The 22,442-nt window shown below is 35.1% G+C and overlaps 1 protein-coding gene across 1 annotated transcript in view; it reads right to left on the bottom strand.

The window, feature by feature from the left end:
• Positions 1-22,442, bottom strand: part of PARP8 (poly(ADP-ribose) polymerase family member 8) — a 215,756-nt gene that overhangs the window by 30,896 nt on the left and 162,418 nt on the right. The window contains exons 11-15 of the mRNA XM_037799282.1: positions 20,274-20,340; positions 11,095-11,220; positions 9,987-10,551; positions 8,416-8,466; positions 8,215-8,310 (exon numbers count right to left, since the gene is read on the bottom strand). Coding sequence (XP_037655210.1) covers positions 8,215-8,310; positions 8,416-8,466; positions 9,987-10,551; positions 11,095-11,220; positions 20,274-20,340 — 905 coding nt within the window. The remainder of the gene's footprint in view (positions 1-8,214; positions 8,311-8,415; positions 8,467-9,986; positions 10,552-11,094; positions 11,221-20,273; positions 20,341-22,442) is intronic.

Raw genomic sequence — 22,442 nt, 5'->3', positions numbered from 1 at the left:
ATGCCTTATTTAAGGTATACCGAGTCATATACGAAACACAAATCCAGGAAGAAGATAAACCTCAGAAATCATAAGGGCCCTAGGAATTTATTCTGGTGCCAGCTCCCCAAAGTTCACTGAGGAAGTAAACAGTGACAGAGAAGTTACATTGTTTTAAATAGTCCTGTCAAATAACCATAAACATCCTTATGATTAAAACCCATCAATCTCAAAGCCAAATAAGAGGATAAGGCTAATTTAGTGTAATTTAGAGTAATGAATGGTTTTTATTAGAATGTGACAATTCACTACACTTACTTTGTTATCTTCCAAATACGTGTGTAGGTACACACACATACTCTTTCTCACATGCACACGCACACGTATATACCACAGGGCATATAACTATAGACACTATGAAACTATCTTTTTGGTACCAAATTCCTGCTGTAAATAATGGAAATAAATGAAAGGAAAAGCCCCACTATCTAGATTAGAATGTTAATTTTTAAAAATTTTAATATAGGAAAAATTTCAAGGACTTAAGGAAAAATACCATAGACACAGTTATTCTTACACATCTCTATTAGCACACTTTGACCCAATCCTAGGTATTTAAGTACCACACCGACTTTGTGTCAAAAGATTTTTTGCAATTTAAACCAAACCTCCCTATTCCCTATCGGAGTAAAAAATAAGCAAAATTTCAATGTTTTCCCTAATGCTTTCTTCAACATTTCAGTTTCACTCTTTTCCTACCTGTTTATATTTAAATCCCTAAATCTCCAAATCACACTAATTTGCTAATTTACCCATTATTTTAAATAATACGTCTGTATTCCTAATGATGAAGCAATAAACTGATTCCTTTATGGATGCTTCTTTCCTTTCTTGTATCTCTTTGGTTAAAAAGAGACTGCTGATATTTAGGAATATCGTGTTACTACTATTGTTTGAAGAAGGAAATCTGGTACCCTAGACAACCTGCTTTTTTTGGAAAGAAAAACCATTTTGCCCTGATACTGAAAAAACAGATGCAAGAGTATGCATTACATTCTTACAAAATATTTTTTTTTCCTTCTTTCTAACATAGTGACTGCAGAGGTAGGAATGTTGAGATTAATTTACATACCACACTAACACTGTACTAAGTAAATGTTAGTGAATATGTTTAATAGCATTGAGATGGCAAATCAGTTTAATTTTGAGATAAACATTAGCAAACCAGGTTTTTGTAGACTACTAATCCCACCTCTTCCTTGCTTAGTCACATTTTGAGAAATTCAAAATGCCAACACAAGATGGCGCTCTAGAAGAAAGTTCTCAAATTTTATTAGGTGATTTAAGATTATGCAGAAAAGGGGCATCCTATTCAAAGAAAACTGAATCATTCTTCCTTAATGAAACATAAGTAGCTATATTGTGGACTAGCCCTCTCCCACCTAGAACTGACTCCCAGCCCACCCATCACCTCAACAAATGCTGGTAAGTTTCTTGCACGCAAAATTCCAGCACCAATTCACAAAGGTCATTTTAATAGTTATTACCAGATAAGTGTACTGATGTGTCTTAATACACATACTTTCCAACAATATATGTGTGCCTAAATATAAACAGTGTATATATTGTTTATGAATTCGTTTTTATTTATAAATCTACTGTTTGAACTTGTAAAATACTCCTTTTTAATATTATATTATTAAAATATCCACCTTTGCTTTTAAGCAACTAACTCCTATAATTAAGCCTGTAAAGACATGGCAAGTCCCTCTTGCCATTACACATACACAATATATGTGCAATATGACATTCATTATGCACCTTTTACAAACATGGGAACTTTACTCATCCCTAAAAAAGGATTTATTTTAGAAGTTTTTAAACTAAGATGAATACATTTTTACATTTATTTGCTTCAAAGTAATTTAAATAGGACAATAAAAACTTGTTTCAAAAAATGGTTTTAAGCCCAAAAGAATATTTTAAAAATTATCTTCATTTTAGGTACTTTGCATTTTCAGGGCATTAAAAATTACTTCCTACTGATAACAGAAATGATACTACTCAAAGAATCCAGCCACATATTTATATAAAGAGATAAGTGTGGTGTAAGATAGTGGTTTTCAAACATTTTTCGCCATGGTCATTTTGTTCAAATAAAATATTTCAAGTAAAGTCCTACATATAAATAGAGATAAAAGTGGAGCTTCTTCAGGTAGAGCACGTGTGTAGAGTTCAATTTTCCTATCTGTATAATGGGAATTAAAAATAACATCTAACTTACCATAGTAATAAGAAGACTAAGTAACATAAGGTTTACAAAATATCCTTTTAACATGCTGTTTAAATATTAACAATTTTAGGTAACTGGATAAGCTATCTCTACTACTTGATTTACTCCAAGTTGTACACAAAAATAAATGTTTAATAAAATGTTTTACAATATATAATTTTTGACATATAATATGAATACTTTTATTTTCATATCTGTAGTTCATGAGAACTCTTCATCGCTAAAATATTTCTAGCAAACAAAGAAGTATGCAGTTTAAATATAAATTCCAGATTCAAAATCTGGTGTTGAAAAATATAGGAGAATAATTACATGAGTATCTACTAGAAGCACGCAACCTACAAGTCTTTCGTCCTGCGATTCTAGCATTATAGTCAATCATTTTCTCCTATACAGCTGCTTATTTGTGGTTGATGGTATGAAGCTTTATAGTTATTTCCCTAAAATCAAGGGATTTAAAATTAATGATGGTGTGGGCTACAAAATAACTATAAAAAGAATTTCATGATAACAATAGTAAGCCCTGGTTTGGTGATCATTCAGTCATTAAAATATTTGGGTTCTTTTGGTGTTTTGGAAGAGAGATGAATTCAGTGTGGAGCAAGGATTACTGTCCATTAAGAAAAACAGGACTCCCACAGGTATCAAGATCAGGAGCCACAGTAAGATAGCATCAGGCCTGATTAGGCTACAAGACAGTTGTCCCTATTGTCTCATACAGTTAAAGAAGGTGTTTGAACATTAAAATCAATTACTACTCTGTTTCACGTAAAAAAAAAATCATATTTTGGAAATACAATTTCATCATAAATTATTAATTTTTAAAGTTTAGCCTATATTTCACAACTTGAAATCTGGACTTCCATGACTTTTGGGGTGGGGTAGGAAATAGGACATGCTTTTTCACCCATTCTTCAAATATTAAATTCAGACCTAAACAAGAAGACAAATCTGTTTTACTTTTGGAAAGCAAAATGGGACATGCCCAGGTATACCCTCACGCTCAGTTTCTCATGAATTTTCATAGGAATACCTTAAGCTATGACCAAATTATAACTGAGTGTTGTCAATTTCACTCAAAAAATGAGAACACTGGTACAAATATTTGTCTATGGCCCACAGCAAGACTGGACATGCAAAAATATAGATTCTCAGGTTTCTCAGTTTTTAGTAGCACTGGGTAAGAGTGAGTTAATTTCAAGTGGGTGATACAGATGTGCAGACATATTTGGGAACCAGGACTAGAATCTCAGGCCACTCAGAGCAAGTAATCAAGGACATTTTCACATGGCAGAAGAAGAGAAGGAGACCATAATTCTTATGCCATATGTTGATGTGGAGTATGGGAAAGTCCATTAACCAGAGACACACACTGATGGCCAAGCATCCCTAGAAATTGAAATTCCAACATTGCAGGGGCACTAATCCACACAGCTCGGTGGTTTTCTCCTGCAGAATTCAACAGCTCACATGTAGGATACAAAGAGGGAAAGAACTTCACTGTTACAAGATTGGGGTGTTTAAGGTAAGTATAACAAAAAGACAAAGAGGACGGGAATTTAGAGGCTTGATAAAACTGTGACATTTCTGGGAATAAAGGCTTTGTTTTCTTGTTTTCCAAAAACACTTGATGAAGACACAACATTTAAAAAGTATCCCTCAAACAGTCTGCTGCATTTGAGTAACTGCATTGTCAAACTGAAAATCCAGGACTCTGAAAATTCCTCCTAACATTAATGTGTGTTTTAATCACATTCAGACTGTTACATATGTCAGGATTCAAACCTGAAAGTGACATTTATAAACCCTGGAAACAAAATAGAAAATTGGAGCTTTGTAGTGTTTCTAAATAAATAAGCAGTTTAGTTCCTTGTGTTGCAGGAAGTGTGACTTGCTTACCCAGACCTCAGAGTGAAGTGACAGAACAGTAAAAATAGCGCCTAAAATTTGGGAGTTTTGGAGGGGTAGGGAAAAAAAGTGACTTAGGTCATTTAAAAAGCAATCAGGCTTGAAAAAAAGAGAAAAAATAGAAGCAGCAGTCTCAATTTGAAGAAAGATCTAACCAATGTGACAAAAATAGGCATAAAATTCTAAAGGAACCAAGTTTTATTTGATGTATTTAATCACCGAGTTATATCATATCCTCTTTATATCTCCAGGATTATTACCAAGGTCACTAAATCAGCTTATTGATTTATGCCTCCAAAGAAATTATATTTGTAATAATATTATATATATATTGCTATTAGAATTACAGTAAAATATATTGCAATGTAAATATGAGATATATAGAAAATACAAGTGTACTCAACATAGATGAAACATCTGTTTAACAGAATAAGGAGATAGTTCTGTTTGTTTACCTTTCTACTTTTAAACATGAGAATTTTCTTTGATTTTCACTTCCTAATCTGATTTCATTTGTTATGTATCCCACCATTCAAGAAATCAAAGGAAGTGTCTGATTCCCTTAGTCTGAATCCCAACAACATAAAGCTATCTGATAACTGGCTGTCATATATTAATTTAGAAAATAGTGTTTTCTCTCTTGCTCACAAAATTACTTTAATGTCTAGAAAAACGACAGCAAACTTCATGGATGCAGAACGGTATAGGAAAAGTCAAACAAAATTTGGAGTAAGGCACGTAGAATACCCATTGCAACTGTGACATTTCTGTCCCTTACTATATAGGAATGAATCACCAGTAATTAAACCACAAAGAGTTTACTCTCCAACAGTGTGTATAGTAAATTTCCAGGACATAACTGTAGTCAATTCAAGTAATGAGTGAAGAGCAGTATCGTGGTAAAAAACCCAGGCCCTGATGCCATTCTGCCAAGGTTTGAATCCTGTCTCCATCACTTACCAGCAGTGTGATTTTGGGCAAATTACTGTTTTCCTCATTTGTTAAGTGAAAATAATAACTACCACCTACCTCACAGGGTTGTTATGAAGGTTAGAAGTGACCATCCATGTAAGGTACCTAGATCATGTTCTGGTCACATAAAAAGCACTCAAAATGCTCTTGCTATTGACAACATTGCCATTATATTCTGCATTGGAAATAGCATTGCCATAGATTAAGCTAGGAATAAATATTTTTTAAAGTAAAAGATGGATACTGACAGAGTAAAAATGTACCTTCCAAATGGGATAAATTGAGATGACCAAAGGACTCGACCCCTTCTTATCATAACTACACATTTCCCTGTATTAAATGGAAATAACAACATTGGAAAAAAATGTAATAAATTAATGCTGATTTACTTAATTTGGGTGTTAGAATAATAATCTATCTCTTTGAGAGAAAAGTTCACTGGCCAAAACAAAAATGGCAATATGGGTTGCAAAAATAAAACTTTACTTTTCACATATGTTCCTTTAAATAAATTAAATGAAACAAATATACCCTAAAACCTGACAGATAATTATGATAAAATGACTATTACACATATTTTTAAAGCATACAACTTGAAATACAAAAGAATGTTCTAACAAAATTATTACTTTGTAGACATCTTCCATTTCAAAAGTCTGTAAGTGGCACTAAGCTCAATTTCATTCTGCCCTTTTCTGCAATTTGAAATTCTTCAAAACACTTTAATGATCTCACAAATATAAACAGGAATTTTCCAGTTACTTTTTGGGGTTCTTATAGAAAAGAAAATGAAGATGTAGAATTACAAGCTATATATTATTCTATAGGATCTACAGAACTATTGTGAGGGGAAAAAAACAATACTGCATTGATTATATCTCTTGATTTTAATTAAAATACTACTCTTTCATTAGAAACAATTTGCAAATATGCTGTACCATGTTTCTCTCAGGTATGCTTCGTTTGAGATTTAGAAATATAAAAAAATACCTAATGAACAGATCTGACAATATATTCCATATAAAAATACATCATTATTATATATTCTCTTTGAAAAGGTGTTTAGAATAAGAAAATTCTGCCAACACTCTTTGAATAAAGCACTAGAGCTATAGTAATTTCAATTTTCTTTATATTTTATTTTACAAGAATTCAATGAAAAAAAAAGTGGTCTCACTAAGTCTGAGAATACAACTGATTCAAGTCTTCAGTAACAATCTTTTAAAAATAGCTTAAACTTTTTGACCCTATGATCACAAACATAACATGTGTAATAAATTTGGCAAACAAGGAATCACAGCTTTTTCATCCATCTTTTGTCTTATGGTTTATCTTTTCACAAGTGTATTTCTAAGGGCAAGACCAATCTTTCTTAATCTAGCACAATGCCTTATACTTATCAAGCCTTTAATAAGCATTTATGATGCAGAATTTTGAAGAAAGAATTAAATTCAAAGTCCAGCTTCTCCCCATACTAGCTGGGTGGTGTTGAAGAAATTGCTTAACCTCTGTGAATCTAAATCTCTTTAATTTGCATCACGGGAGCAAAAATACCTAAACTACAAGGGTTTTATGAAAATCAAATAAGTAAGCAAGATGCAAAATATCTTACACAGGGCCTGGCACATAGCACTCAATAATCTCCTTTCTCCTGGTAACTCCACTACTATCTTCCTATTTACATGCATTTTATTGTTTTTCAGATTCAAACTCAGGATTTAAACTAGCATGCAGTTATGAAAAAAATGTACTGTTTGTTTAAAACTTTGAAATAGAGAACTATGTCAGCAAAAATGATGAAGTAAAGAACCCAGAAATTCTGGGTTGTAAAAAACTGTTTAGCAAAGTAAAAACTGGCAAAAACTTTCTGGGACTCTAGTAATTGCCTTGCAGCAACCCAAGTAGTGTTTGTTCAAGAAAAATGGTTGAATTTTGGAACAAAACGAGAGATTTGTGGCATTTTAACTAACCCTAGTCCCATCCCTCATTCCTAAGCTCAGTGGTAGCACTGAAAATAACAACGTGGTCTGGAGGTAACAGAATGGACTTGATTCCCAAAGAATTTACCTGTCTTGTGGCTCACTTAAAGACAGGCTCAAAATGCTTGTCTTTATTTTGACTGACTCAGAACTCACCTAGTGAGTGGTACATCCAATAATGGTATATTTTTTCAGCCATAAAAAGGAATAAAGTGCTGACACATGCTACATGAATGAAACTTGAAAATATTATGCTAAGTGAAAGAAGTCAGGCATAAGAGGCCACATATTATATGATCCCATTTAAATAAAATGAACAGAATAGGCAAATCCATAGGGACAGAAAATAGGTTAGTGGTTATCAGTGGAAGGGGCAGGAAGAAATTGTGTATGACTGCTAATAAATGCAAGGTTTCTTTTTGGGTAATGGAAATGCTCTGGAATTAGATAGTGGTGATGGTTGCACAACATTGTGAATATACTAAAAATCACGGATTGTACACTCTAAAATAAAGAATTTTATGTCATATGGATTTCATCTTAATTTTTAAAATTTCAAAGAAAAAGTTTGAAGTTAGATATTTTTCTCCAAAATACATGTATGCATACTGATTCTTATTTCTATATTCCCCAGATAATGCCCCAAATGTGCCTAAAATGCCCCTAAAATGAGTTGGGCATTTTAGGCAATCTTTATTCTTATTCTCCCTATATATGCTATTCTCATAGCTGGGAGACAGCTTACTTTTTCCGTATTTGTCATTTTGAATTGCGGGATTTTGAAGAAGCATTGTTTACAATGCTACATAGAAACATCTATTATATCTACATATCTATAGATATAGAAGGATACATACATGTTAGAACTATAATAACATTTTTTTAGTACCATATTACTTTCTCTTTCACAGACTCCTTCAGAAGTAATACTAATTCATTTATGTCAAATTATACCACTTAGTGCATTAAATAATTTGCTCAATATAAAGTACTCATTTTAAACTGAAATACAAAGTATTTATTTCTTAACCTTTATCATTTATATTTTTAATCAACACTGACATTCTGCCAATGAAAACTTACCCTAAGCATGGGGCCATTTTGAAACACATGTGGCTCATCACAAACCACACAGTATTCATTCAATACCGGGATCCGCTGTTCAGCAAACTCAATTGTCTGAAGGCAACAGTAAAGAGAAACAATTAAGTGGAGCTCAGAAATGATTTTAAAACACACTAACGGCTAAAATATTTCTACAATGGATGGAGTCTTACTTCATACCTGTACTAGGAAGCCGCGGTCTCGTATTGGAATGCATTTTGCACCATTTGGCTATAAAAAGCAAAGTAAAAGAACAGATTTTTTTTTTAATTGGAAAAATACATAAATTACAGCCTTTCAGTTTTTACAACAATGAATACAGATGTGGTTATGATATTAAGATTTGAAAATTTATTTATTCTTTTTATAACAATTCTTTTTCTGCCTTTACTGTAGCAATCCTCACCTAAACTAAATGAAAGCATTCTTAGTTTCTGATTTTCTAGTAAAAATGTTTGGCATCTTTATATGATTACAACAAACTCATTTCCTCTCTTCCTTGTCATCAAATGTTCCAGTCTCCTCATTTATAGTATTTCAATCTTATTTTACAATCAGATACAATTCTATCTCCTAGGAAATATTAAACAGCTACTAAGAGTGGTATAACACTTAACCATGTATTATTCCTAACAATATAGAAAGAATTAAAGACATTTACTTTTGCAGAATATCTGAAATTCTCTTACTTGGGTGAAGCTTTCAAGGGAAATGCTTCACCATGGAATTCTTCAACATTATTTTCTCCATGTCCTTAAAGCTTAGTTTTGATAATAAATGGACCTTTAGGGATATTTACTTAAAATTAACAACATACTCAAATTTTCCTAAAACAAATATAAATATACAATATTATTTACAATTTAATTTTAGAAATAAATATGAAGAAGGTTAACACAAGTTTCTGAAAACAGCATCTTCTTATTTTGTTGAATGTCATTTTTGTTGGTGGTGTCCATAATAATCATTAGTGCTAAATACTCACCCCTACATAGACATTTAGTAAAAGCAAACAAAATCTTTTTATCTCAAATACTTTGGATATGTAAATGATAAACATAAGCCAAGTATGCTTCTTTATTCGAAACTAGTTATAATGTCAATCAATCTAGGAGTGAATTTTGTGTAAGTCTGATAAATACCATCCAAAGGATTTCCATTATGAATATTTCCTCCAGTCCCCTCCCCCAAGAAGATCTTCATTATGAAGTGACTTCCGTATGATATAGACACTGTGAACAACTTGAAAAGAGACTTTAAGCTAAAACAGTGTCATTCTTCTCTACAAGTAATGGTGTTCACGGGCAAAGTCTTCCTTTTATGTAGAACAGGGAGGACATCACTCTTAATTTAATTGTAAAACAATCCTTGTTTTCCACTACTCATGTAAGAAAACTAGAGATCAGATAATCCTACTTAAATAAAACATTAAAATTACATGCTTGCTTAAAAGGAAAGTCTTTGTAAATTCAATTAACTTCCTCCCAGTTTCAGCAGCACTCAGTACCATGACAGGAATTTGGACTGGACCTAACATCAATAGCTACATTTATGTTTCAGAAATCAAAATCAACATTTCAGTAACAGTTGCACATGTTTGGCATGCAAAACAAATTATCGAAAAGAAAAAGTTAGTTTTAAAAAATAAAATAACCGACCTGGTGTCTTTCCTTCACCACATTTTACCATAAAAGTCTACTGCACCTTAGCTAACATTTAACTAAGAATCCAAGATGAAAATATTTACGCACAGCAGGCTGAGAAGATGAAGATGAAGATGGTGTTAAGATACCAATAAGCCCTGAGGTAAGAGAGAGCCTCCTGCCCTCTGCGTTAGGTTCCTTGAAAAGCTCAGTTTTTGATGACTTGGGGGCACTGGAGTAAGACTTGCTGAGCAACTTGTGGTTCTTCAGTCCATATAATTCTTCCATTCTGAGATTATTGGAGTAAGACCTGCTTAACAGTTTGTGCGGCTTCAAGTTGGTGTTGTGCTCACATCGCGGGTCTCCCGAACAAGATCTAGTCAATAGTTTATGTGACTTTAGAGTGAGGCACTCCTCTTGCTTAACAGCTGCAGGGCAGGGACGGTTCAAGAGTTTGTGGGACTTAATTGTTGTCATTGTCTGCTCAGCCCTGGGATCACTGGACAAGGAGCGGCCAAAACTCCTGTGTGACTTGGTGGCACACACGTCATCAGTCTTGACTGTGCTGGAACAAGTCCTCCGCAGCAGCTTGTGCGTTTTGGAGATTCCATCTTGTTCAGATTTCAGTTTCGATTTGCTTTTTCCACAACCGGGGGGAGGATAACTTGGCGACCTTCAAAAATTAATAACAATTAACACGGGGCAAACCATGAGTATAGCGGACCACTGAAAACCCTTGTCGGACCCAAAGTCAATTCTTCACGGAACACTGGAGCTGGTTTAGTCTGGACATACTGTTATAAATGTCTTCATAATTAAAGACCAGCTAGGACTGAAATCAAGAGCATATACAGGATGATCACAGGACCTCAATTATTATTATTTCTTTTTTTTCCTTCTATCTATTCCAGATCCTTATGTGGAACTAATTGTGGTAGTGGAAGCTCTATGTGATTAGAAAACAAAGAGAATACAATTTTAGTCAATTTGACTCATGTTAAAGACATGAAAACTCTAAACACAGAAATAAATGCCTATGCTTTTATGGGCAGAACTAGTCCCCTGCAGCGAGGGAATGCATGTTACTTAGACCTTTCTTTGACGTCATAAGAATAAATAAACAGATGCTAAAACCATAGAAGGAATGCTCTGAATTGAATGACGATGGAGTATCACACACCTAGTATTTAGTAAGACAGTGATGCCCATCACCTACCTGCGCAAGGTAGAAAATAAATGCAAGGGAGACTTCACTTTCTTCTCTGACAGCTTTTTATTGTGCAGGCAATTGGATTTTTCTTTGCTCTGTTTCCACTGTTGTGTAACAAATGTCTGCATGATTCTGTCAATCCAAAGGTAATTTTGTTATCACAGTTCCAAGATGATTTAACATAAGATTTATTTATTATATAGAGAATGCATTTACCAAAGGAAAATAAACATGTAGCAATCAGTGAGATGTTAATTTAGAACCATACAAGATGTTTTCATATATAGAAAATTACTATGACTTTGCTGAGTTATAATTAAAGTTTTAAATCCAAATGATGGAAGTTGATAGAAGAATTGGATATACAGAAAATTATAAGGACAGCCTTCAGGATAAACAACTTTAGCTGAAAATGCCAAACAATTCTTTTCAATAAAAAATGAACAATGTTATTGGTTCTGGAAATAGTTTATTTTATCTTATGTTTTACTAATTATCATTTGTTAGTTTTAAGATATGAATGGAGCCAATTTCATTTTAATTTGCTTATAAATTTTACTTCATGGAAAGAAAAAACAGAACTGTAAAATCTCATTAAGATAAAATGTGCAAAACTGGCCCTATGTAGAAATATGAAGTTGGCCAAAATGTTATCTTCAGCACATCCCCAATCACCTAAAAATGTGCAGGAATTTGGCAATTTCATCCGTGCTTTATCATAGCGAACTCTGAAATGTCCAGTGTGGACTTAGACACAGTGTTGTTTTCAGAGAAGGGCCCCGGCCTGTTATAGCTTCTCTATGTCCCACCTTCCCAGAGGAAGTGGACGGGGGTCCTCTTAAGGCTGATATTTAGATAGACTCAAACTCTTACAATTAAACATTATCTGTGCTCTTGAGATCTAGAGCACATGCAATTTCTTTCAAAAATAAATTCAGCAATGTCTGTTTTTCATGTTTTTTAAAGTTATTTCCTGGAACAGAAAAATGGAACCAGTATTTGTTTACCATTTCCAATATGCCAGGGAGTAAAATAGGAATGTTATATACAGCTTTGCCTCCCTTAGTTCTCACGACAGCCCCCCAAAATTAGTTATTTTTATAAACATTTCATAAATAAGGTAAAGAATTTGCTGAAATTAGCCTGGATAACAAGTGATAGAGCTGATACACACACACACACACACACACACACACACACACACACACACACACACAGTCACATATGTTATTCAGAAGGGGCAGGTGTGATTCCTAGCACTAGGTCAATTATCAATCCCTGAAGATGTTTCAACTTTTTATGAAACTGACTCAGATCACCAAATATATATTACATTCAGCTTATTACTCGAACTTTCATTCACCTAGCTTAGACGAGCTCAGAAGAATAAACAGTCAGGTATGGAAATATTTTGGTCCTTTTAGTGGTGAGAGCAGTGAGGAAGGAAAGTGCAAAGTTACAATGAATGATGCCAGGATTCCAAACTTTCAGTGGTGGCAAACTCCCCTTAGAGCTCAGGACAAGATGATTTTTATTTTACACCGAATGTCTGAAGCTTTTTCATTCAGAATTCCAGAAGAATTTAAATGCAGGAATAACATTAGGGGCATCATTTCTCCCCTTATCTGCCCTTAAATCCCTATTGATATCACCCTTTGTGCCAAACAAATCCGAATTCTCTCTCTTGTATAAAAGATTGTGTGACAGCTGAGGATTGTGGGAAGGTGGAAGACTAGGAAGGCCCAAGAATCAGTCCCTGCATCAAAATAACTATTGAACTGGCAAGAACTATCTGAATCTACTGTTTTGAAACTCTGGAGAACAATGTAAAACTGCAGCATCCAGGGGGGAAGCTGGAGGAAGAGGCTGTAAATTGTGGTGAATACCAGTGAGTTTAATCCTCTCTGCAGCAATGACCATTCCCTTCTCCCAGCCACACGGCGGACAGCAGCAGGGACTGGAGTTCCTGATGCAGGCAGAGGTTTCTGGTGCAGGGGTGGAACATAAAAGACCCAGTCCTCCAGACTATGGGGGTGTGTGCTCTGAGCCCAGATCACAGTCATTGATCAGCTACTCCAGATCCCGAGGGGCGGCTCTGAGGGTGGCCATTGTTCCAAGCCCTCTTGGGCAACGGCAATAGAGGAATCTTAAAGACTTAACCTTCCTCAAAACTACTTAAAACAGTTAAAAGATACATTAACTGGGAAAGTGTTGAATCAAGAAAATGAGCTTCAAAAGCCATACAAGTAGTTCTTGGTACCACTGCTGTCCCCTCTCCCATCACCTCCACAACACAGGGTGGAGCCAGCTTGCACTCCCACTGTGGTTCCCTGGCCCTGTTCCATACTGGAGTGTGCATACTGGGGTACATGTATGTCAGTGACAATCTATTGGGTGGAAGTCTGAGCCAGGAACTTGACTGGGGCTTGCCTTACCAGGGTTTGTCTTGAGGGCAGAGAAGCAGCTTTCAGTGGCTGGGACAGTGCAAGAAACAATTAAAGTTGAAGAGACCTGGGACAAAGGATTACTTGGATTAAGTCATTCAACAGCACACCCAGGAAGGGAGGAGAGTCTACTTCAAAGGCAGTAGAGGGAGTGACTACTTGAACTCTTGTAAATTGTACACCAGAATTCCATTGGCCTCTAGCATGCACAAGCCCAGGAGTAGAAGCAGTTTCCCTCGCTACGGCTACATGCAGGCTCAGACAAGACAGAGAGGACCTCTTCTTCCCGTTTTCTTTAGCCTGATCTTCTTGATAGGAAGACTTAGCTCTGAAGGAGACCACAAGCCAAAGCAGAGCACTTTGCAAAGATAGTGAAAGATGTTTTAGTCCTGGTTTGTTTGTTTTGATTAGCTCCTGATGTCCAAGAAAATTTCTCTCATATCATTAGTTGGGTACAAATTTAGGGAATAGACAGCTAAAGGACTAAATCCCAGAGTTAATACTTCAAAATATTAAAATCCTCAGCATGCAACAAAATATTACAGGACAAACGAAATTCCAACAACCTTCTTTGCAGAAACGGAAAAGCCAATCATCAAATTCATATGCAAAGATAAGGGGCCCTGAATGGCTAAAGCCATCTTGAAAAAGAAGACATTAAGTTGGAGGAGTCATACTTCCTGATCTTAGAACATATTACAAAGCCATAGTAATCAAAACAATGTGGTACTGGCACAAAGACAGACATACAGACCAATGGAATCAAATTGAGAGTTCAGAAATCAACCCTCACTATGGCCAACTGATTTTTGACACGGGGGCAAAGACTACTCAACTGGGAAAGAATAGTGTCTTCAAAAATGTTGCCAGAAAAACTGTATTTCCATTTGCAAAAAAAAAAAAAAAAAAAAAGGATGATTCCTGCATCACACCATATGCAAAAATCAATTCAAAATGGATCAAAGACCTAAATGTAAGAGGTAGAAATATCAGACTTCTAGAAGTAAACATAGGGAAGCATCTTCAGGACCTTATGTTAGGCAATGATTTCTTAGACATTACACACAAAGCATAAGAAACAAAAGAAAAAATAGATAAAAGGAACCTCATCAAAATTAAAAACTTCTGTGCCTAAAAGGCCTTTCTCACGAAAGTAAAATGACAGTCTACACAATGGAGAAAATATTTGGAAACCACATACACGATAAAGGATTAAAATCCAGAATATATAAAGAAATCTTTCAACAAAAGACAAACAACCCAATTAAAAAGTGGGCAAAAGACTTGAATAAGTATGTCTCCAACAATATATGAAAGACCAGAAAGAGCATGGAAAGATGCCCAACATGATTAGCCATCAGGGAAATGCTCACCAAAACCACAGTAAGATACCATTTCATCCCCATTAGAATGGCTGCTGTTAAAATAAAGGAAAGTAACAAGTGTTGGAGAGGATATAGAGAAATAGGAATACTCATTCATTGCTGATGGCAATGTAAAATAGTGCAGCTGCTGTACAAGACTATTTGGTGGTACCTCAGAAAGCTAAGTATAGAACTATCATATAATCTATCAATCCCACTGCTAGATATATATTCCAAAGAGTTGAAAGCAGGGACTCAAACAGATATTTTCACATCATGTTCATGTGGCATTATTCACAACTGCCAAAGACAGAAGCAAACCAAGTGTCCATGAAATGATGAATGGATAAATAAAATGTGGTATATACATACAATGCAATATTACTCAGCCATAAAAAGGAATGAAGTCCTGATGCATGGATGAACGTTAGAGACCATGTTGAGTGAAATAAGCCAGGCACAAAAAGACAAATGTTGTATGATCTCACTAATTTAACATAATTAGAATAAACAAATTCATAGAGCCAGAATCTAGAATATAGGTTACCAGGGGATGGGGTAGGGATAGGAAATGGGAAGCTAAGGCTTAAAATGTATAAGATTCCTATTTGGAATGTGGAAATGTTTTTGTAATAGATGGTGATGATGATGATAGCACAATATTGTGAATGTAATTAACAGAACTGAAATAAACATCCAAATATGAGTAAATGGGGAAAGGTTAAATTGTATATATGGTAACAGAATAAAAAAAATCCACAGACCTATACTACACAGGGAACCCTAAGTTAAACCATGGACTATAGTTCATAGTACAATTATAAAAATGTGCTATCATCAATTGTAACAAATTTTCCACACCAGTGCAATGTGTTAAAAATAGGGTGGTATTTGGGGGTCCTGTATTTTGTGCATGATTGTTCTGTAAGCCCACAACCTCTCTAATAGAAGAAAAAAAAGTAACAAGGTTCTGATATACACAACAACATGGACAACAAATTAATACATGCAACAACGTGAAGACATCATGTTAAGTGAAATAAGACAGAGACACAAAAGGACAAATATTGTATGATCTCACTGACATGAAATAATTAGAATAAGCAAATTTATAGAGTCAGAAATTAGAATAAAGGTTACCAGGGCCTAGGGCTAGGGAATGGGGAATGAATGTTTAAATTGTACAGAGGTTCTATTTGAGTTGATGGAAATGTTTTGGTAATGATGGTGGTGCTGGTAGCACAACATTGTGAATGCAATTAACAGCACTGAATTATGTACTTGAATGCTGTTAAAATGGGAAATTTTAGGTTGCATATATGTTACTAGAATAAAAACTTACAGGAAAAAACAAACAAAAACCCCATAGGACTATACAGCACAAACATTGAACCCTAATGTAAACCATGGTCTATAGTTAATAGTACAATTATAAAAATGTCCTTTCATCAATTGTTGCAAATGTGCCACACTAATGCAAGGTGTTAATAATAGAATAATCGGGTGGTATATGGGAGCCCTGCATTTTATGCATAATTTTCCTGTAAGCCTACAACTTCTCTAATAAAAAAAAACAAAGCAGTCAAAATAAATAAACAAAATAAAAGTGTAAAAAAATTTTTTAAAATATTTCTATTCCCTGCGTACCATTCCCTAGGAAACCCAACAGGTGCTGCCTAACCTTGATAAACCAACTGGAGCAAAATAATTGATCAGTCAAAATGGCTAAAATTATTCCTACTGTTATAGTACATGAACATTCTAAACTGTGGCTTCAAGGTTTACAATCGATAATTCTTAAACTTAGGTCCACAGATCCCTCAGTGTACTTGGATTCTTTTGTGAAGAGTTAACGGTTTCTTATAAGAAACTTAATGTGTTAAATTTCAGTGGTAATATGAAATATATCTATTAGCACATGCCAGTCTTCTCACAATAGAGAGCCATGAAGAGATTTCAGTTGTTACATTTGGTTTGTGTTTACTACTGTTTTGCTATTACAACTGCCACAGGCTGACGGTAAAAGAATTAAACTTAAAATAAATTATACATTTCAATCAAGTGAAGTCCAGATGATGTCAAAGCCATCTATGGGAACAAAAGTTCCAAAGTAGTTCAAAGCAGAAAAGGGCAACACACACGGGCAACATCACAATTTTCTTCATGATGATTTGAAAAGAACTATGCACTATAGCAGCCAGTGTGTATATCCAAACTGTGATGGTGAAACAGCTTCAGCAAAACATCATTCACCAAATTAATTTAATGATACTAATTTTAATTTTCAGTGCTTTACTTTGATTTTTGCTTCAGTTGTAACTTGAATTTGGTTTCGTAAATGAGGAACCCTATGTATGAAGAATTTACATGTAATTTTTTTGTTTGTACATATCTAAGCAAACTGGAGATTTGCAACATTTCTCCCTTTAAAACAGAACTTAAGTTTGATCAATGCTAGAACAGTATAAAATCATACGAAGTTTAAGATTATTTCCACAGTCATGATATGCTCAACATTTGAATAACAGATACCCTATATGAGGCAGCCACTACTGCATCTGTTTCGAGTCAGCTGTGTGAAAAAATGTAAATATATTTTCTTTCAAGCTTTTTTACTGACTTTGCATTCTCCGAATATCCCTTCAGTGCCAAATCTATATTACTAAACTTATATAAAGCAAAGGGATATATAGGATGATAGCAGAGGCAGATTAGCGGATGGATCAAAAGTTTGGGTCCCATGACCCCTGTTTTCCTTCAAATTTTTTCCTGTGGAAATGGGAACGTTCACTCTATGACTGTCCCTCCTTTGTATATTGGAAGCAGATAACTTATTCCACATTTCACAGGCCAACAGCTGGAGGGGAATTTTGCCCCAGGACAGACCATGACTGTAACTAATTTTGATGGGATGCTGTACGTAATGTTGTTACTAAAATTATTTAAAGCTTTTGTGATACTGTGATGGAATGCATATATTTTGCATATGGAAAGAACATGTTTTTGGGGGGTCCAAAGGGTGGAGTGTGATAGCTTGAAGCTGTTAGGTACCCTGGAAAGGGCCAAGTTCTTTTAATCCATTCCTTTGGGTGTAGACATACTGTAGAACCTTTTGGTTAGATTATTTCAATTGACATGTGACCCAACCCATTCAAGGTGGGTCTTAATCCTTTTATTTGAATCCTTTATGAATGATAAAAGACTTGAAAGCCAAGAGAGCTTAGAGAAGAAGTCCCCAGAAGAGTTGAGAAAGGAAGCCACTGAAGTCAGAAGCTGAAAGCAACAAAACCCAGGAGAGGACCAGCAGACACCAGCCACGTGCCTTCCATGTGATAGAGGTGTCCCAGATGCTGGCAGCCTTTCTTCAGAGAAGATATCATCCTGTTGATGCTTTAATTTGGAAATTTTCACAGCCTTGAATTGTAAATTTGTAAGCTAATAATTCCCATTTTAAAAGCCAACCCATTTCTGGAATATTGCATTCTGGCAGCTTTAGCAAACTGAAACATACATATTTAATCAAATACTGAGGATTTGCAGGATTTCTTTTTCCCTTTTATAGGTGGCCCAAGCACAATTCAAATTTGAGCAATGCTGCCTCAATGTAAAATCACAAAAACTTAAGATAATTTTAGAGTTCTGTGACATGTATGCTCCTTAATACCATACACGAGGCATTGACGACCTTGAAAAAAATGACTTAATACTAGTTAGTTGCCTAATTAGTAAATGCAATAAATAATTTCAAAGTATTTTCTCTTGGAACATTGCTCAGTAAAGGCCAGTGCACGATACCAAATTAAAAATCATTAAAATAAAGGTGAACATGTGGACAATATTATAATGAAGGGTCTACACCATGGGTTTATGTATGCAATTATCTAATGGTCTCTCTTGATAAATTTAAATTTAGGTACAATTTGCATATTCAGAAGAATAAAAGTCCTTCAAGTATTCTACATAAATACTAATTCAAAGCTGGTATTTGTATATAAGTATAGGCTTATTAAGTTTATTTATATTTTAAACATGGCTAACTGAGGCACATCCTTACATTTCAAAAGTCACTTCAACGGGATTAAGTTTTATGTCCTCTTATGAAAAGTCAAGACCTGTCTAGACTGTGTCTTAAAAGAAAGCCATATTCCCTCTGCTTTATTCACCATAGGGGAATATGTTGACAGCATCATTACTTTCTTCAAGGAAAACCACAACCATTCTGGATCCATACAACACATGGGCAAATGGGCCCCAAAGTCTAAGCCTTAAATCACACTAGTGATCATTTTATCTTAAAAAAAAGTAAAAAGTCAGTGAATTCGTGTATCTGTAATTGATCAGGTTTTTCTCTCCACTCTAAGATGCAATTTCTTTCTGCTGACACTGTATATGTCTTTATCATTTCTCTCTCTCCTCTGATTTAAAAAATTAAGTTTTTCTGTAAAATAGACTTAAAAATCAGTAAACAAAGTAAATTAGAGTTGAACAACGGAAAAAGTACCAATAAGCCCTTATGAGAAATTCATAAGACAATATGCAAAAGCATCATTTGCATATTTCCCTGATGCTTAAAAGCCATTTTCAGCTATTTCTAGTTCAGGTTTATAAAAAAAAGAACAGTGCCTAAAGTCTAATGACTACAAAACACCATGTTATATGTGCTAATAATGATATATTAGATAAAGAATGTATCTGCCTATTCAAATTAATTAATGCATACTACATTTTTGAAGACTAAGTTCATTTACGAAAGTTAAACTGAGCCATTGCGTTAGTCAAACAGGAAACAGAGTGTTTATTTACAAAAGGAATATTTACACAGGAGTAGGTAAGGGGCCTAGGGCTACAGCAGGAGCCCAGGGCCGGAGACTGCTAAAGGCTTACCTCCTCTAGGCCCCAAGGAACAAGCAGGGGAACCATTAACAGAACCGAGTGGGAGAGAAAGCCAAGGCTGCAGCCTGGAGCACAGCAGCAAGCTTCAGGTGAAGGACTACTCAACCCAGGGCAACCTCAGAGGGAGGAAATCAGGGAGTTAAATATTCTTACTCTCTTTCCTCCCTTCGTGGGTCAAATTAGAGACCTCAAGACACAGGAGCCTGTGTCCACCCAGGTCACAGCCTCCCTGGGCAAGGTGCAAGGTGCTGAAGGGAGGAGAGCGGATTTGGGATGGCAAAGAGAAGGAATGGTCCAGTCCTACAGGTGAGCTTGGCTAACAAAGTACATAAGCAGTTTTAGCCTCGTGATAAATTCCCCTCCAGAGGTGTTCACTTTAAAAAGTCCTTAATGAAGAATAATACAAATAAAAAATAAAAAAGGAGAAATATAAGAACTCAGTCCTCTTTAATATAAATTTACTTTTATTCTTAGGCAAACTTACTTTTTTAGCTGATGACCCAATCCAAATCGCTCTTTTGTGGAAATCTGAAAGACATCAACAGTAGGTACTGCAAAAGGAAAAAAAAAAAATCATAGTCAAAATATTGGGTTAAAATTCAACCATCACTCAGTAAAAAAACAAAAGTAACATGTAAGTGTGTGTGTCTGTGTGTATGTATCTATTAATGAATATACATATACACACACATGTGTATGCATCTGTAACTATACATATAATTTTAAATGGTGTCCACACAGTTCTACACATTACTATTTATACCTTACATATTATATACTAGTGTTAAATATATAATGATGAAGAATGATCTCCAAAATATATTAAATGTAAATAGCAAGGCAAAAGCAATACGTATTCTGTTTTTCAAGCTGTGGTGAGACCTATGTTTGTATAACAAAGATTTCGTTTTTTTAGAAGAAGGGTAAGGCGTAAGAAACTTACTTCCACTGCATTTCCACTCATGTGGTTCATAGTTTTATATGTATATTTATTTCTTTAAATTAAAAGCTATACTTATGAAACTAATAACCTCTCAAAAAATCACTCATTTATTTATTCACCAATTTAAAGAGGATTTGCTGAGTGCCTACAGTGCCAAGCTCTACAGATGGATCATTAAAACATACACAAATATCCCTTCCCCCATGAAGCCTATAGTCTAGTGGCAGAGCACAAGACAAAATAGATGGAATGTCAGATGTTAATAAGGGCTCTGGAGAAAAACAAAGAAAGGAAAGGGTATGAAGAATGCAGATTAGAGAGGATGGACAGGGAAAAAGTGAGAAAAGATCTAAGGGACTTGAGGTAGAAAGGCATGTGGACAACAGAAGAAAAGCATTCCAGTCAGAGGACACACCAAGAACAATGCCCGTGAGAAGGACATGTACTCAAGTATTCTAGAAACAGCAAGGAGACCAGTGTATCTGGAGTGGAGTGAAGACAGTGTCACTAACTAGGAGATGATATCAGAAAAAGGGTCAAGAATTGGACTCGGTAGGATTTCTTGGTCAAAGAGCAAAGGTACAAGTACAAAGATCAGTCAGGAAGTTATTGCAACAGTTGAGGCAAGAGCTATGGTGGCTTGGATCAGTGGAGGTGGTGAACATTTTGTATTCATATTTTCCAGTAAAGCTGACGACAGATTTTACTGATGGACTAGATGTGAGGAGTGAGAGCGAGAGAGAAGTCAAGGATGAATCCAAGGATTTTGGCTTAAGTCACTAGATGGACAGAACTTACAAACTTTTGGTATGTGAAGAAGAGGTTTAGAGAGGTGGGGAAGATCAGATATATGACTTTGGATATCTTAAATTTGAGATGCTTATTTGACACTCAATTGGATAAGTTAGGTAGGCAGTTGAATGGAGAAGCCCAGCATTCAGGCCTTCAAATGAGAGAAATGAGCTAAAGATTTGGTTTTGGAATAGCCAGCATATATGTATTTAAAGATACAAGGCTGGGTGAGAAACCAACTGAGTAAGTGTAGATGGAGAAGGGAAGTCTAAGGTTTGGGAATGGAGCACTCCAGCATTTAGAAACTCAGCTAAGAAAGGAAAGGCCAGGAGGGAGGGAGAAACCAGAGTGTTGATGATCTTGATACAAATTCACCCACAAAAAAAACGTTTAAGGAGGGGACAACAACTGTTATCAAATGCTGCTAATTCAAGTAAGATGGGGATTCAAAATTGATCATGGGGTCATTTACCAATATTGAAGTCACAGCTGACAGGGACAAGAGCAGTTTTTGTTAAATAATGGGACCAAAATCTGACTAGAATTGTTTGACTGGAGAGTAAAAAGGAAAAGAAAATGAATTAAGCTAATAGAGATGACTCTATCAACAAACTTAACTGACAAGGGAAGGAGAGTATCAGGATAATAACCGAAGACAGATTTAGGAGCAACAGGTTTGTTTTTGTTGTTTTGCTTTGTTTTAAGATGAGAGAAATACTTGTTCACAGATGGGAATCTTCCAGGACAAAGTGAGTCACTAATAGTACAGGAAGGAGAGAGAAAATTGCTGGGATGGTATCTTAATCAGACAAAAGGGGATGGAAGCTAATGAGTATAGGAAAGGATGACATTATATAGGAGCACAGACAGCTCTCTGTACAGTAACAATTGGGGCAGCAGATAATCGGAGCAAAGACT

Source organism: Choloepus didactylus, chromosome 11 (genome assembly GCF_015220235.1).
Source record: "Choloepus didactylus isolate mChoDid1 chromosome 11, mChoDid1.pri, whole genome shotgun sequence".
Taxonomy (NCBI): domain Eukaryota; kingdom Metazoa; phylum Chordata; class Mammalia; order Pilosa; family Megalonychidae; genus Choloepus; species Choloepus didactylus.
This window is presented reverse-complemented; position numbering and strand designations above follow the sequence as displayed.